At 37.9% G+C, this 14,196-nt stretch overlaps 1 protein-coding gene across 3 annotated transcripts in view; it reads left to right on the forward strand.

Moving 5' to 3' along the window:
• The window catches only part of NAV3 (neuron navigator 3), a 786,639-nt gene that overhangs the window by 738,707 nt on the left and 33,736 nt on the right, over positions 1-14,196 (forward strand). For 2 of the 3 annotated variants that reach the window (XM_045844966.1, XM_045844967.1), the window contains 4 exons: positions 5,995-6,116; positions 7,769-7,941; positions 9,568-9,721; positions 10,932-11,106. In XM_045844966.1, coding sequence (XP_045700922.1) covers positions 5,995-6,116; positions 7,769-7,941; positions 9,568-9,721; positions 10,932-11,106 — 624 coding nt within the window. Of the gene's footprint in view, positions 1-5,994; positions 6,117-7,768; positions 7,942-8,220; positions 8,287-9,567; positions 9,722-10,931; positions 11,107-14,196 lie in introns of all 3 variants that reach the window. The other variant, XM_045844968.1, reaches the window with a different exon arrangement.

A 14,196-nucleotide genomic window follows, 5' to 3' on the forward strand; every position in this document is an offset into this window, starting at 1 on the left:
TAAATCTTTTCAATAGCATTCAGTATGCTCACTTATTTACCAGTTTAAAAATGCTTTCCTAAACTCCAAAAGCCTGTCACCTCTCTTCCCATTTCCAGATGAATTCTGGGAAGTTCTTATGGAATCTTTCAATATCTTCAGCAGCCAGTCGCGTACTTCAGACCACTGGAGTGTTGCTTTTCTTCCCACCACTCCACCAAAACTGTTCCCTTCAGGATCAGTAATGACTTGTACAACATTAAATCCAGTAAAACATTTTAAATTCTTACTGCATTTGACATGTTAACAGCATTTGATATTAATGCCTATTCCTTTCTACTTGAAGAATTCATTTTTTCCTAATGTATCCGTATTCTTAGTTTTTCTTCTGCTTCTTTAAATCTCTTTCAAAGTTTCTTTTGTAGACTCAGTCATTTGTATCCATTTGTTAATTGTTGGTATTTCTAAAAAGCTGAGTAGTCCTCAGCTCTCTTCCATTATGGCTTTTTACATTATGATTCTCTCCATCTTGCCTAACATTCTGTACAAACTCAACTAGTGTTCTAGCTTTAGTTATCTTCTATGTGTTGACAACTGTCAGGTCTATCTCTTCAGTCTAGGCTCATCTCCTGAGTTCCACATCTGCATATACAGCTGTCAATGAGGGAACTCCATCTGGTTATCTTTGAATGTTCGTGTGTCCCCTTTAACTCAACATCTCCAAATCGGACATTGTCATCTCCCCCGTCAGATCTGCTGTGCCTTCAGTGTTCCTTGCCTCAGTAAATGGCACCTTCCTTATCGCCAGAAATCTATATGCCACTTATAAATCCTCTCTCCTCACTCAGAAAATTGCCAAGTTCTATTGATTCTACCCCTTGAATATCTGTTGGATCTTTTCTCTTTTCTCTGATCCTACTATGCATACCTGTTATCTCTTCCCTGAACCATGGCCAGAAACACCTACAGCCATCCTGCCCGTCACCTTAACATCACTTTACCTCATTCTCCACACTGAGAATAGAGCCATTGTCCAACAACATATGCGCACACGTGCGTGCATGTGTGTGTCCATCCCATTTTGCCTTTAGGATGAAATACAAACTCCTTAACCAGACATAATCTCTCTTCATCAGCTTCATTTATTCAGCAAATATTGGTAAGTTACTATGTGCTAGATGCTGTGCGAGACCTTATATCTTATTTTTTGCACATTGCATATTTTACATTTTGGCTACCCTGAATGTCTTTCAACTCTTTATTCTGTTTATTCTGTTTGGAACTTTCTATCCTGTTTGTTCAGCATAAGAACTTTTTGAGACCTTGCAATAAGCAGCCTAAATATGCCTCCTTGACCCTTAAACTGGATGAGATACTCCTGTGATGTATTTCTGGAGATAACTCTACTTCCCTTATCAAAATTTGCCTTATACTTTGGTCCCTTAATTTGTTTAATGTTCTGCCTTTTCTGATCTATGGTAGGGCAGTTTGTTTTTTAATCCTAGTGGCTATGACAATGTGTTGCCTATAAAAGGGGGTTATTCAAGTTTTATAGAAAAAGAATAATATAATTTAAAATATTTTAATTTAAATTTTAGGAAAATAGTTGTATAAACTGAGACATACTTAAATTGAAAGACAAAGTAGTTCTCTAGGGACTACTTCTGTTAAGAATTTAGCAACTTTCCATGTGGGGGAGTTGACTTATATGCCGCATGGAAAATTACTGCATATTTAAAGCTTATCTTACAGCTATAATAAAGCAGCTTATGTTCTAAATCTTCATGTTGTAAATAGGTCCAGAAGGGATTTAAAAAGGCTTAATCCTTTCTTTACCACAGTGCCAGTCACTGAAGTAAAACTTTCTGGAAGATTTCCTTTTATCTTAGGCAACAGGTAGCTTAACATATCTACTGGAATTAAAAAATAGGAATTCCTTTGCTAAAAAATGTGGAAGGGGTGCCTAATGTAAACAAACTGATAACAGTTATTTTAAAAATTGGACAAGAAAGATTAAAAATCATTTTGTAAGATTTAAAACTAACAAAAATAATTATAAAGTGTTGGTTGTATATAGGATATTTAGATTGCTTTCTAAAATATTAAAACTGAATATTTGATTGAGGGAACACAAAATGTTGCTTACTATATTGACCATTGGGATAAAATGGAGAAATTAAATAGTCTATTAGATTTATTATGTATCTTTCCTTGGGTTATTAAGGTGACTGTATAGGGTATAAATTTGCACTATTAAATAACATTGAAATTTGGTTTTTGAGGCCTTTAAAACCTTTCTTTCAGGTAAAGTTTTATCATGTGGTCTTAAGATACATGTTTGGAGTAAGGCAGTACTTTTACAGACAGCTCGAACTGCGGCAAAATCGCACAGCAGTCCTAAAGTGACATCACCTTTGCGTTTCTCCCTATTTATACATCACGTTTATTTATGCACCCTGATACATAGTAGGAATCTATAATAGGCTGCATTTAGTTATTTATTCACAAACATTGTTTGGGCATCTGCTATGCATTAGGCACTGTTTTTGATCTTGTGACACAAAGATATAAAAAAAGAGCCAGTGCACTTGAGGGCTTGCAGTCCACTTTAACAAAGGGCAATTTATGTATATCATGTATAACAGCCATGGCTTTGTAACAACATAATGGCTGTAAGCCTGAAAGGTAGAGGAAGTGGAAAATTTTATTTATAATTTTTGAAATCCACTGTTGTTTTTTAAGTTACTACCTCTGTGCATAAACATGGAATAGTTTTTCTTTCAGATATACCAAGTCCAATGTGACAAAACATGTATTAAGTCGAGGGCAACCGTAATAATTTTTAAGACTCTTCAGCAAACATAGTTGTGTTGAATGACTAATAAGAATAAATTTATTCAACAAGTACTTATAATTACCTACCACATGTGATACACTCTATGTAAGGGCCCGAATATAAAATGGTAAACAATACGGACTTAGTCTTAGTTTCCGTCAGTTTTTAGTCTGTAGGAGAGCAGAAAATACACAATTATTGTGATCATTGGTGTAGCTGAAAGTGCATGCCCAAGTAGTTTTATGCTCTAAAATAGATGAGAATAAGTGTCACAGAGAATGAAAACTCCAGGGAACCTGCTAGGGGTGGCAGAGTCAGGAAGGCCTTTCCCAGATAGCAATGCTTAAGGAGAGGTCCAAGGAGAAGAATTGTACCAAGTGATACTGCACAATGAATATCTAGAGAGGAACACTTGAGACGGGCCTTGAGACAGAAAATTGATTAGTGCCTTTACAAAACTTACACAAGAAAGGTAATGAACAGAGGTCAAATAAATAGATCCAGGTTGGAAAGGTCAGTACTGACCAAATTACTGAGGAACAGCTGGACTATAGATAGGAGCTGAAATGGTTTTTGTCTCTACCAAAATGGGACTTGGTTGAAAAGTCTTAAGCAAGGGAGGGAAGATGCAGTTTTTTCTTTGAAAAAGTTTCCCAGCCACTGTGTCCAGAGTGGTTTGAGGGTGAGTAGGTTGGACAGCTACTGTTGCTGGAGAGCAGGCAGGCAGGGAGGTAGTTCGAAGTGGGGCAGTGGCGGCACAAAGGGCGGGAAGTGGAAAACGGGTGCAGGGACAAACTCGTACTGACACGCCCACTTCTCCAGATTCATGCGCTCACTTGGTCAACCAAACTTTACCTTGCTCTGTGATGTTCCGTGTCCTGAATCACATACTTAAAGCACAAGAAAAGAATTGTTAGAGAAAAGTAAAAGGCATTATCTGCATTCTAAGGTATTGCTGAAATTATGCCTTTGCCAAACTTTATTGGAAATAGAGTCACAGTTAAATGCAGTACCTCCAAAGACTACTTTTGACCTATAATTACAAAAATGTGCCTATCTTTTTGAAATGGGGGATTAATCAAAGTCAAATACAATTTATTATCTGGATGTAATAAAAGTCTGGGATATGTTAATGCTTAATACATCTGCTCTATTTGTGAAAGTCAGTTATTAGGGGAAAACTAGCAAAACTACATTTTGCACAGAAAAACTTATAGTCAACCACAGCATATATTTACTAGACAAATAAATACCTACACACATTTTTTTGAGTATTCATATAACCTCCATATTAGTTGATTAAGAGATACGATGTTCATATTGTTGAACATATATATATATATATATATATATATATCCACCTCGATTTAGCTTTTGGCATTGATAATACTTTTGGCATGCAAAACATTAAATATTCTCATTATTTTTTTCTTTTATTGATTCTAGAGGGGGGGAAGGGAGGGGAAAAGAGAGGTAGAGAAACATTGATGAGGAACATCGAGCAGTTGCCTCTGGCACACACCCTGACTGGGTACCAGACTCACAGCCCAGGCATGTGCCCTGATGGGGAATCAAAAAGGTGACCTTTCAGTTTGCAGGGCAACGCCCGATCAACTGAGCCACACCGGCCATGGCTGTTATCATTATTTTTTAAATTTCTTTTAAGAGACCATACTCTAGGGATTCTGAAAAATAGCTCTAGTTTTTTCCTCCTATAAAATTTGTCAACATGTTATTATCTCAGTGGAAAAGTTGAAGTGCTTATTGGTATGTATGTATATGAGTATAAGGATGGAGATATGTATAAATATATTATTATACACCCACATGTATACTCACTTATTATATGTTTTGAAAGTAACCATTTACAGTTTCACTGGCATGGGTCATTTCACTGATGGATAAATCAGCCAACTGGAAAGCTTTGATTTTATACTATTATTTCTATGGAAGCATCTTGACAGCCATATAGTAATATCCAGTATCTTATAAGTTCCACTTTTTTTTTTGACTAGGCTTCTTTAAGGACAATTAAACATAGTAATATAAATAGCCTAAAAACAGATTTGACCTTAAAAATAATTTTATAAACTCTTAGTGTCTCCACTAACACTTAATATCAGTTCACCATAGGTACATGCAATTTTAATTTCAGTTTTACTTTTAATAACTATAATAAAACTTATAAGCTGATTGCATGAAGTAAGTCAATATCTTCAAAAAGTGGTTAAATATAAAAATGCTCTCCTCTAACCAGAGAAGAACCACCTGCTTTGTGGAGACAGAGAGAGGATGCATTCATGGCCATTAGCACAGCAGACATTGGAATCAGTCCAGTCTCTGGTTGGCTTCGCTGATTTTCTGCTAAGGGACTATGGGAAAATTACATTTAGTGATTAAACTCATTTCAGTGCTTTACTTAAAGATTAAAATTAGATGCTCTGGAGCAAAGTAATCACAGAGTAAAAGCTAGGCTTTATTATTGCCTGTTGTTATTGCTACTGTCATATTGTCCCAAGTCATCGACAGGAATTAGGGGTGTGATGGAATGTTCTGTTTAATTCACAAACAATCTACCCATACTCTCTTGCTCTTAAAGCTCTTCCCTCTCGCCTCTCCAACCTTGCTGAAGTCACTTAACCTCTCTGCACTTTAGCTGCTCCTCTGTTCTGTGAGATGAGGTGCTTAGGTGATTTCCCAGGTTTGTTTTGGCTCTAAATGGTATGATTCTATGAAGTGGAAAGTTAATATATTTGGCTTCAGTAACTTTATTTAAAGTACAAATATTAAGAAGACACAATTCCCATGCTCTTACGAGTTTCCATTTCCTCCGTGAAACTAATCATTTGAAATAAATCATTTTAGAAGCACGGTTTGATCCAGGTACTCAGTAGAATTACTACCATAGCATTTTATTTCTGGACAAAACCCAGAACTCATTAAACCACCAGTGCTACAGACTTATATGAGATTCTCATTGCATCTTAATGCAGATAAGCCAGTTAATTAAAGCAAATACAGTTGTCCTCTATTGCAGTTACTAAACCAAACTGCATTGAGATGATCTTAAAAGCCATGTTGACTTTTTCTTAGCAGATTGCCTCTCAGAAACCTACATTCTCATTTGTTCAGAATTACACTCTGGATGAGCAAATGTGATTCTCTCTGTCTGTTGCTAGATCTCCGCATCCGAAGACAGCATTCCTCTGAAAGCGTTTCTAGTATCAACAGTGCCACCAGCCATTCCAGTATTGGCAGTGGCAATGATGCTGACTCCAAGAAAAAGAAAAAGAAAAATTGGGTAAGCCACCCTCCTTCATGTAATTCAAAGACTCATTACTGCACAGTGAGTCAGGCTTTCCCCTGTGGGGCTTTAGAGGCATGCAACAGATTACAGAGTCTCTCTCATTCAAGTGACAGCACCTCACTCGCTGCACTCCTCACCCAAGTCAGGAGGGCATGGTGCTGAAGAGCAGCTTTAGAGTTGGGCCTAAACTTGGGTGTGAATCCTTGATCAGCCACGTAGGACTTGGATCTTGGGCTGATTACTTCACCTTTGGCAGGACCTAAATTTTCTCATCTGAAAAACTAATACTGATTTTATGCAGTTGTTGGAAAGAAAAATAACATCTGTAAGTAGATGACTTAGAGTAGGGGTTTATTTTGCCGATGAAAGATGATGACTGATGATGATGATGAGGTGATGTTGATAATGCTGGTGATGATGGTGCAGAGATGATAGTAATGATGGTGATGGAGGAAGAGAAGAAATAGAGTTGGAAAAAAGGAGAAAAGAGACCTTGAATCTCCCCACCCCTCACATCAACAGGGCTTTAGTGCAAACAGTTTCACCTTGTAAGAAATCAACTATCTGAATGTCTGCTTTATTTTTCTTTACTAAGAGAATATAGCAGGAATATAGAAATGTACTTTAATAGAACTATAAGTTTGGATAGAGATATTTTTATGATAATATTAAGCAATTGGTAAAAACTGAGGGGAAGATGCAAAAATGTTTAAAAACCATAAAGTGAAGAATTTCCTTTTATACTGTAAAACAAAGGTAGATTTTAAATAAGTACAACTGTTGATGAAATCCAAAACAGCTATCAGAGGATTTTACCAGAGTGCCTTCTATAAATAATGAAAGGAGTATTTTTTGTTTTAAAAAATGTTTATGCCTAATATTTTAAAATACTGATCAGCCTTCATTCCCTTGATTTGTAATTGCACACTCTTTCATGTTTCTGCAAGGTGAACTCTAGAGGAAGTGAGGTGAATATAAACCATGGACAATTTGGCATGCATCTATAGAAAATACCCTACCTTGGCATGAATGCTATTTATTTTGGCAGTAGGCTTTTATACCTTTTAAAAGAAGATTACCTTGTATGTCTTTTCTTTGTGTCTTTTCATTTTAATCTCAAATTTTAAAAAGAAGTAAAACCATTTTCTGAACAGAGCTGTAGGGGATACCAATTCTGGTTTTGAATAGTATGGGGATTGAAAATTTGAATAGAAAACCACAGTTAATGAAGTGTTAGGTGAATTTGATTTAATTTTGCTTTTTAAGTTTATCCTGTCAGCAGGACATGACTTGATTGTAGTGCTAAAGTGGCCATTTAAAACAAATTGCCTTGAAGAGAGAAGCATTGGGAATAAAAATCCCTTCAAGGTACTTGGTTTTAAATGAGTGCTCTGACAGCCATGCCCTTGACCCTGCACTATTTAAAAGCCTCCCATGTTTGCGCTGCGCTGGATTAATACAAGAATAAAACAAAAACACAAAACACAGTATCATTGTTTTAGAGATACTGCGCTGCAACTGTTAATACCCTGCTTATCCGTACTGACCCCAGGCAGTGGCTAGGACGGCACCTGCAAACTAACGCCCCAAAGTAAAATCCTCTGAGTGCAAGTAGACAAGAAAGGTAATTTCTGTCCTTTTTTCAGCTGAGAAGCTCATTCAAACAAGCCTTCGGGAAGAAAAAGTCCACCAAGCCCCCTTCCTCACATTCGGACATTGAAGAGCTCACGGACTCGTCCCTGCCAGCCTCCCCCAAGTTGCCCCATAATGCTGGTGACTGTGGGTCGGCCTCCATGAAGCCCTCGCAGTCTGCCTCGGCGTAAGTCACTATCTCTGCAGAATGCTGAAGCATTTCCCAAAACCAACCTGAGGCCAAGCCCATGCTTGTGTTCTAAATGTCATGGGGTTGTACTGCCAAACTGTCTCCAAGCCAGTCATTTTCAGACCTCCCTTAGAATGTCAGCATTCGTTTCACTTTTTCCATATATTAGAATTTGAGTGTCTCTTGATCTCATTCTCCAGCTTTTCTCAGTTATTATTCTCACTTCTTTTCACTTGCATTTGTCCATGTATCTGTCTAACTGTGCGTTAAATGCAGGTCACCCCTTGTCTGGCCACCAAAGAAACGGCAAAATGGCCCTGTGATCTACAAGCATAGATCCCGGTAAAATGGAGTGTGGTGCATGAACTGCAGAGACCTGAGTTCTAACCTAGGCCGTGTTCGCTTTTGCTTTTTCTAAAATTGCTCGCATGCATTTCAGCAGTAAAAACCCCCTCTGTCTGTTTTTGAGGCAAATTTTAGTTTCCTAAAGCCAAACCACCATCCATTTTCTTTAATTGTGTTAGATAACGTAGCATAGAGTTTTTATCGTCTCCCACTCTTTGAGGTGACAACAAAGCACACAACATTTGGAATGTAGAAACGTGCTCTGATAAGTCTCTTTGTTTTATATACTGTTTAAATCAGATTGCCTTTATGCCCATGGCAGTGACTAGCCTAAGACCATCATATTGAACAGGGCCACGAAGGACCCTTGTGCATCCTATGAAATGTGCAGGCAGTTGTACATCCCATGAAATTTCACAGCTTGCACAGGAAGGAAGAACACATGGCACTAACATTTTGTGACCAGCAACCTAGACCTCACATTTTAAATGGAAATGATATTAGTTGTAACACAAATTCTTTCGACACATTTCCTACAAAGCTGTCCACAAAGCAACAACAACAACAACAACAACAAAACAACAATAAGGATATAATGTATATAGCCTTTAAGCAGCCCTTACCTAGTCTTCTTTTATGGATTTAAATCTGTGATTTAGCTTCATTAACGGTGACCCCATGAATCAGCTGAGCCTAGCAGAAGGATTACATAACACTCATCCATTATTTGAATGTGCAAAACTAATCTCTCTGATTTATTTTCTACAATATCTATGTTGAATTTTCATGGTACCTTGAAGCTGATATTGTGGCAAATAAGGTTATCCTTTGCATATATTTATAAAACAAGAAATCAATGTTTTAAGGATTTAATAACTTTGCTTTAAAAAGGAATATTTCATATGTTGCAAATAGATTTAAGTCCCTTAGAAAATGGTAGCATTAAATGTAGTATCACTATAAATCTTCAGCCCCATAAACATCAGCAACAAGAGAATTTTGAGGATCAGTTTATATACAGTAATAATAGACTGTTTCATACTTCAGAAAATGGGAAGAAAAAGATGAAAGGAAAAGATAGTTACTATTTCCAGTTTCGAAGCTATGAATGTATTACTGTTGGTAAAACTCTCTTCTTTTCTCTAGATTTTTGCCAGCAGCAAATAATTTCTGTACCTGCTGGATAAGATTACACTTCAGCCTTTAAAAGAAGCATTACTTTTCCTAATCCTCTGGCTTCCCCCAACCACTGATGTTGTGTTTGTTCCCTTTTTTTAGGATCTGCGAATGCACGGAGGCTGAGGCAGAGATAATTCTGCAGCTGAAGAGTGAGCTCAGAGAAAAGGAATTAAAATTAACAGATATCCGGCTGGAGGCCCTGAGCTCAGCTCATCACCTGGACCAGATCAGGGAAGCCATGAACCGCATGCAGGTCAGTACCGATGCACCTTCCAGGAGCAGCCTGGATAGATGAACGCACTGCGAGTTTTCTTCTCTTAGTTATTACAAAAACAAATCTCCCCATCGACAGTCTTTGTGCTTTGTTTATCCGGTCTTGGCAACTTGTTTCCTAACACCGAACGTGGAAGTCCCAGGTGTCGGCAGTGGGAGTGCACGCTGGCCAGTCTTTCCCGAAGGCCATTACCCTTGTGATTGCATTTATGCCACAGCTGTGTGTAGAGAGGCGGCTACAGTCCTTGCTTCTTCACTCTTCCACGACTTACCTTTATGTTGAATTTTCGTTGTTAGTGTTTTGAAAGCTGACTTTCAAGTACCTTTTCCTATTTTCTATTGAAAAACAAAAGTAATGAGAAAACTACAGAAACATAACTCAAACCTTCCCAATATGAAAGTAAAGTGATGTCGAATGCCATCTGTAAAAGTAAAGCTTTTGTAGTTTTTTTGGAAGCATCTGAAGGCTAAATTCAGAACCAGTCTGTGCTCAGACTAAGTTCTCATTTTATTATTGTAAATCAGTAATCGTTTGGCACCACAGATGACTGAAGTAAGAAAAGCTCATTGCTGAGCAGATTCATCTGCCACTGTGTATACTCATCAAAAGGTTTTTGCTGTATTAAAGAGCTTAGTGCCCCATTTCGAAGGAACAAAAAATTTTCAGATGTTAGCTATGATTCTGAAGTAATTTGAAATCATTTTATTTGCATCGTTCTGCTCTGAGTTTCAAGTGTCTGTGAATTCGGAATATTAAAATTGTCACTGCTATGAGATTTCAACAATACTTTTAAAATGAGAAATGTTCTGAAATGTTCTAAAATGAGAAATTGTTGAGATTTCAACAATACTTTTAAAATGAGAAATGTTCTACAATGATAATATTCTTAATTCAAATGAGACCTGGAAAACTCCTCAAATATATGATGTATTCAAGAAATAATTATTAAAATTCTAATGGTTAGTGTGTCTATATTTGTGAGTACATGCATATATGTATGGGAGAGACAGAGAAAAGATTACTTTTCCTAATTTGGGAGAAAATCTGTTTTTATAATTTCCGTTTGTTTATTTTACATATTACTACATGCTTTATTTAGTAACAAACTAACTGTGGTAAAAAAAAAAGTGATACCATTTTCTCAGTCAAACCTGTTCAATTTATCTCATGTTTTCCATCTTCACAAAAGAATGAAATTGAAATACTCAAGGCTGAGAATGACCGGTTGAAGGCAGAGACGGGTAACACAACGAAGCCCGCTCGGCCGCCCTCGGAGTCCGCAAGCAGCACCTCCTCCTCATCCTCACGGCAGTCACTGGGGCTTTCTCTGAACAACCTGAACATCGCAGAGTCTGTTACCTCAGGTGATTGTGTGCACACCCCTGCCTGAATCAAAGCATGCATCTGGCTTAACAGGGTGTGGGAGGGTTGGGGGGTGCAGGTACTGGAACTTGGAGAACATTGCCCACCACTACTCCCACTCATACCCTCTTAAAATGTAAACACTCTAATTCTCAAAAATAGTCCCATTTTTCTTTTATAAATTTATTCTATGTCATTATCATTTTTAAAAGGCATTCCCTGGAAGCCTTAGAGATGGGGTTTTCATATCCTTTTTTTGAAAAGTATTTTCTCCATGATTGCAATAGGATAAAGAAATCTGATGAACACTGGTGCTCATGAATATAATACTAATAGCTCCATGCAATTTTGTAGTGTTTTAAGTGTCCAGGGCCCATGGACAAGTGTATCAGGCCCTATCCCAAACTTTGACTAAATGATCCTGCGTGATGTTGCTAAGAGAGAGCACACTGATGCTAATCACTTAGTCTGCAGACGTATTCAATTTTCAACAAACGAACAAAAAGAACACACTGAATTCTGTTATTGTATTCAGTGGTACTAATGGTGGAACAAAGGTACAGTTTTATTCAATTGCAAATAGAATCATGTGACATAATGGTGTCAATATCTGATGAACAAGTCAATTAAAAGTATAACTGCTCCTAGGACATTAAGCTATTTTATGCACATAAGCTTTAGTGTAGGAAGGTTGGGTGTGTATGTGGTAATTGCAAAGCACAGCCACCAGGTGACGCTTGACAATCAATAATATACATGTTCCTGGGTAGCTTTGGACTCCATTATAGAACAGAGAAACTTAGTTCCTCAGCTCTGTAATGAGTTGTCTGAAATTACACAAAAATATAGAAGATGATGATGAAAATAAAGAAGAGAACCAGAGACACAGCATGCTAATAATATAGATGACATTTTTAGTCAACCACATCTCTTGCTTCTAAAATGTCAGATTTTTAAAAATTCTATTAGATCTGCCCTTCATAATGTAAAATGAATGATCTAAATGTGTACTTGGTTCCTTTTTGTGAAAAGCAAGTAGGAACTCCCTGAAAATCAGGAAAACAGTGTTTATAACATTTGGTGGGGGCTGGGGAGGGGAAATTAACCCTAAGAATGAGCATCATGCAAAACAAATACTAGAAGCCAAGACAAAAACAGAGAGAAGTCATAATGAATGAACTCACAAATCGGTAGGTAAAACAAATCTATGGAACTATGGTAAGAACTTGAATGTATGAATAGTCTTTAAATTTGTCAACACTCTTCAAAGATGCTTAAAAAGAAAGAACAAAAACTTCAAATATGTAGAGTCAGAGAATCCTGAGAAATATCTCATGTGTTGACTTGGGGGGGAGCCTGACAGGGAAGTGAAGCAGGACCCACACTGAACGGCCCTCAGTGCCTGTCGGTGACCCAGGGCTCAGCTCCCAGGAAGGGACAGGGATGGCCCCCTAGAGACGGCTGGATGGCAGGACTGCACTGCCTGTCTCACGGTTTTGTTTTATCCTGGGGAAATAATGGTATGGCTGAGAAAGGCAAGGTTAGTATTGAAGGCAGTTTAGAAAGAACAGTCATGTAAAAATGAAATGAAAATGCATGTCTAGGAAAGACTAGAACCCATAAAGATTAAGTATGAAATTAAAGAAATCACATTTACAATTTTCTGTTCTTTGATATTACTTTCCCCCTTGCTTAGTGAGTTCAGAATTGGAAATCAAAAGGCATTCATGCTGGGGCATGCTAACAGAAGAGCTTTCTAAGGTTCATGATTAACTTTTTTACAAAAGAAAGAAGTAGGCTGGAGAGAAGATAGTTGACAAGTGTCCGGGTCCTGAAACATAACTGCAGATTTCATACGTCCAGTGAAGGCATACATTTGAAAAGGTTTTGTTGGGTTTTGGGTTGTTTTTTTTTTTTTTGGTTAAAATTTTATTTTAACCAGAATGAGAGATCTATTTGTTCTTCCCTCCAAATGTTTAGAGAACCATAACTAAATTTCCATAACAAACCACAGAGGACCCTTAACTCACACGTGCTGTTTTTTGTTTTTCCTTGAGTTATTTCTTCAGTGGTCAGCCTGTCATATACTGGGAATAGGGAAGACCCAGAGTGGGTCACCATGTTCTCCTCCCTCTGTCAATGGAACTGGTTAGAATAAGCAAGCGGAGAAAAGGAATAATAGAACAGCTAAATTTCTTCAACACCGCGATAAAGTGCGTTCAAAGCATCATCTCTTCCAGTGGTCCCAAACCTTTTTGGCACCAGGGGCCCGTTTCGTGGAAGACGGGGGTGGAGGGGCTGGTGGGAATGAGGATAGGCAAGAGGCAGAGCTCAGGCAGGCGATAATTCGAGCAAAGCTTTGCTGCGCATTTGCATGATGCTCACCTCCTGTTTTGTGCCCCAATTCCTAACAGGCCCTGGACTGGTACTGGTCTGTGGCCCCGGGGCTGCTGAAGACCTTTGTCAGACCCCTGTTTATGCTCTCAGCAACTTGATGAAACAGATGCTATTTGGGCCCCATTTTACAGTTAAGGAAATCAAGACTTAGGAAAGTGATTATAATAATTTGTTGAAGATCATGCCGCTAGTAAATGGCAGAACTAATATTTGAACCCAAGTCTGGATGAATCCAGTGCCTGAACTTTTAACTGCTATATTCATTTTGCTTTAAGTAGGCACACACATGAAAGCCAAAGACAGTCAGTCACACTTGTTCGTAAATATTTACCATACTGCCGTCAGGAGGCATTTCATATTTTAAGCATAGGTTTTAAGAGTAATCATGACATAAAATGAGGAACACCTTCTAAGGCATACTTGAGCGGACAAGTGCATCACAAATAAGGTTAAACCTCTTATGATGGACTACTAGGACATACATCATCTAGCCCTTACTCACTTCAACATCATTTCATACACTCCCCACTCTTCCCTTAGACTCCACACTGCTGCCTTCCCAAACATCTGTCTGTTCCTTGAACACACCTAACTCTTTCATCACGATTTTTCCACTTGTTTGTGTTGACTGGACATCTTTTTCTAAGTCTTCATTTGTATAGATAGCACTTCTCAGCCTCCTTGTCTTATCTTCA

Source organism: Phyllostomus hastatus, unplaced genomic scaffold (assembly GCF_019186645.2).
Source record: "Phyllostomus hastatus isolate PE091 unplaced genomic scaffold, TTU_PhHast_1.1 phas_contig_432, whole genome shotgun sequence".
NCBI lineage: Eukaryota > Metazoa > Chordata > Mammalia > Chiroptera > Phyllostomidae > Phyllostomus > Phyllostomus hastatus.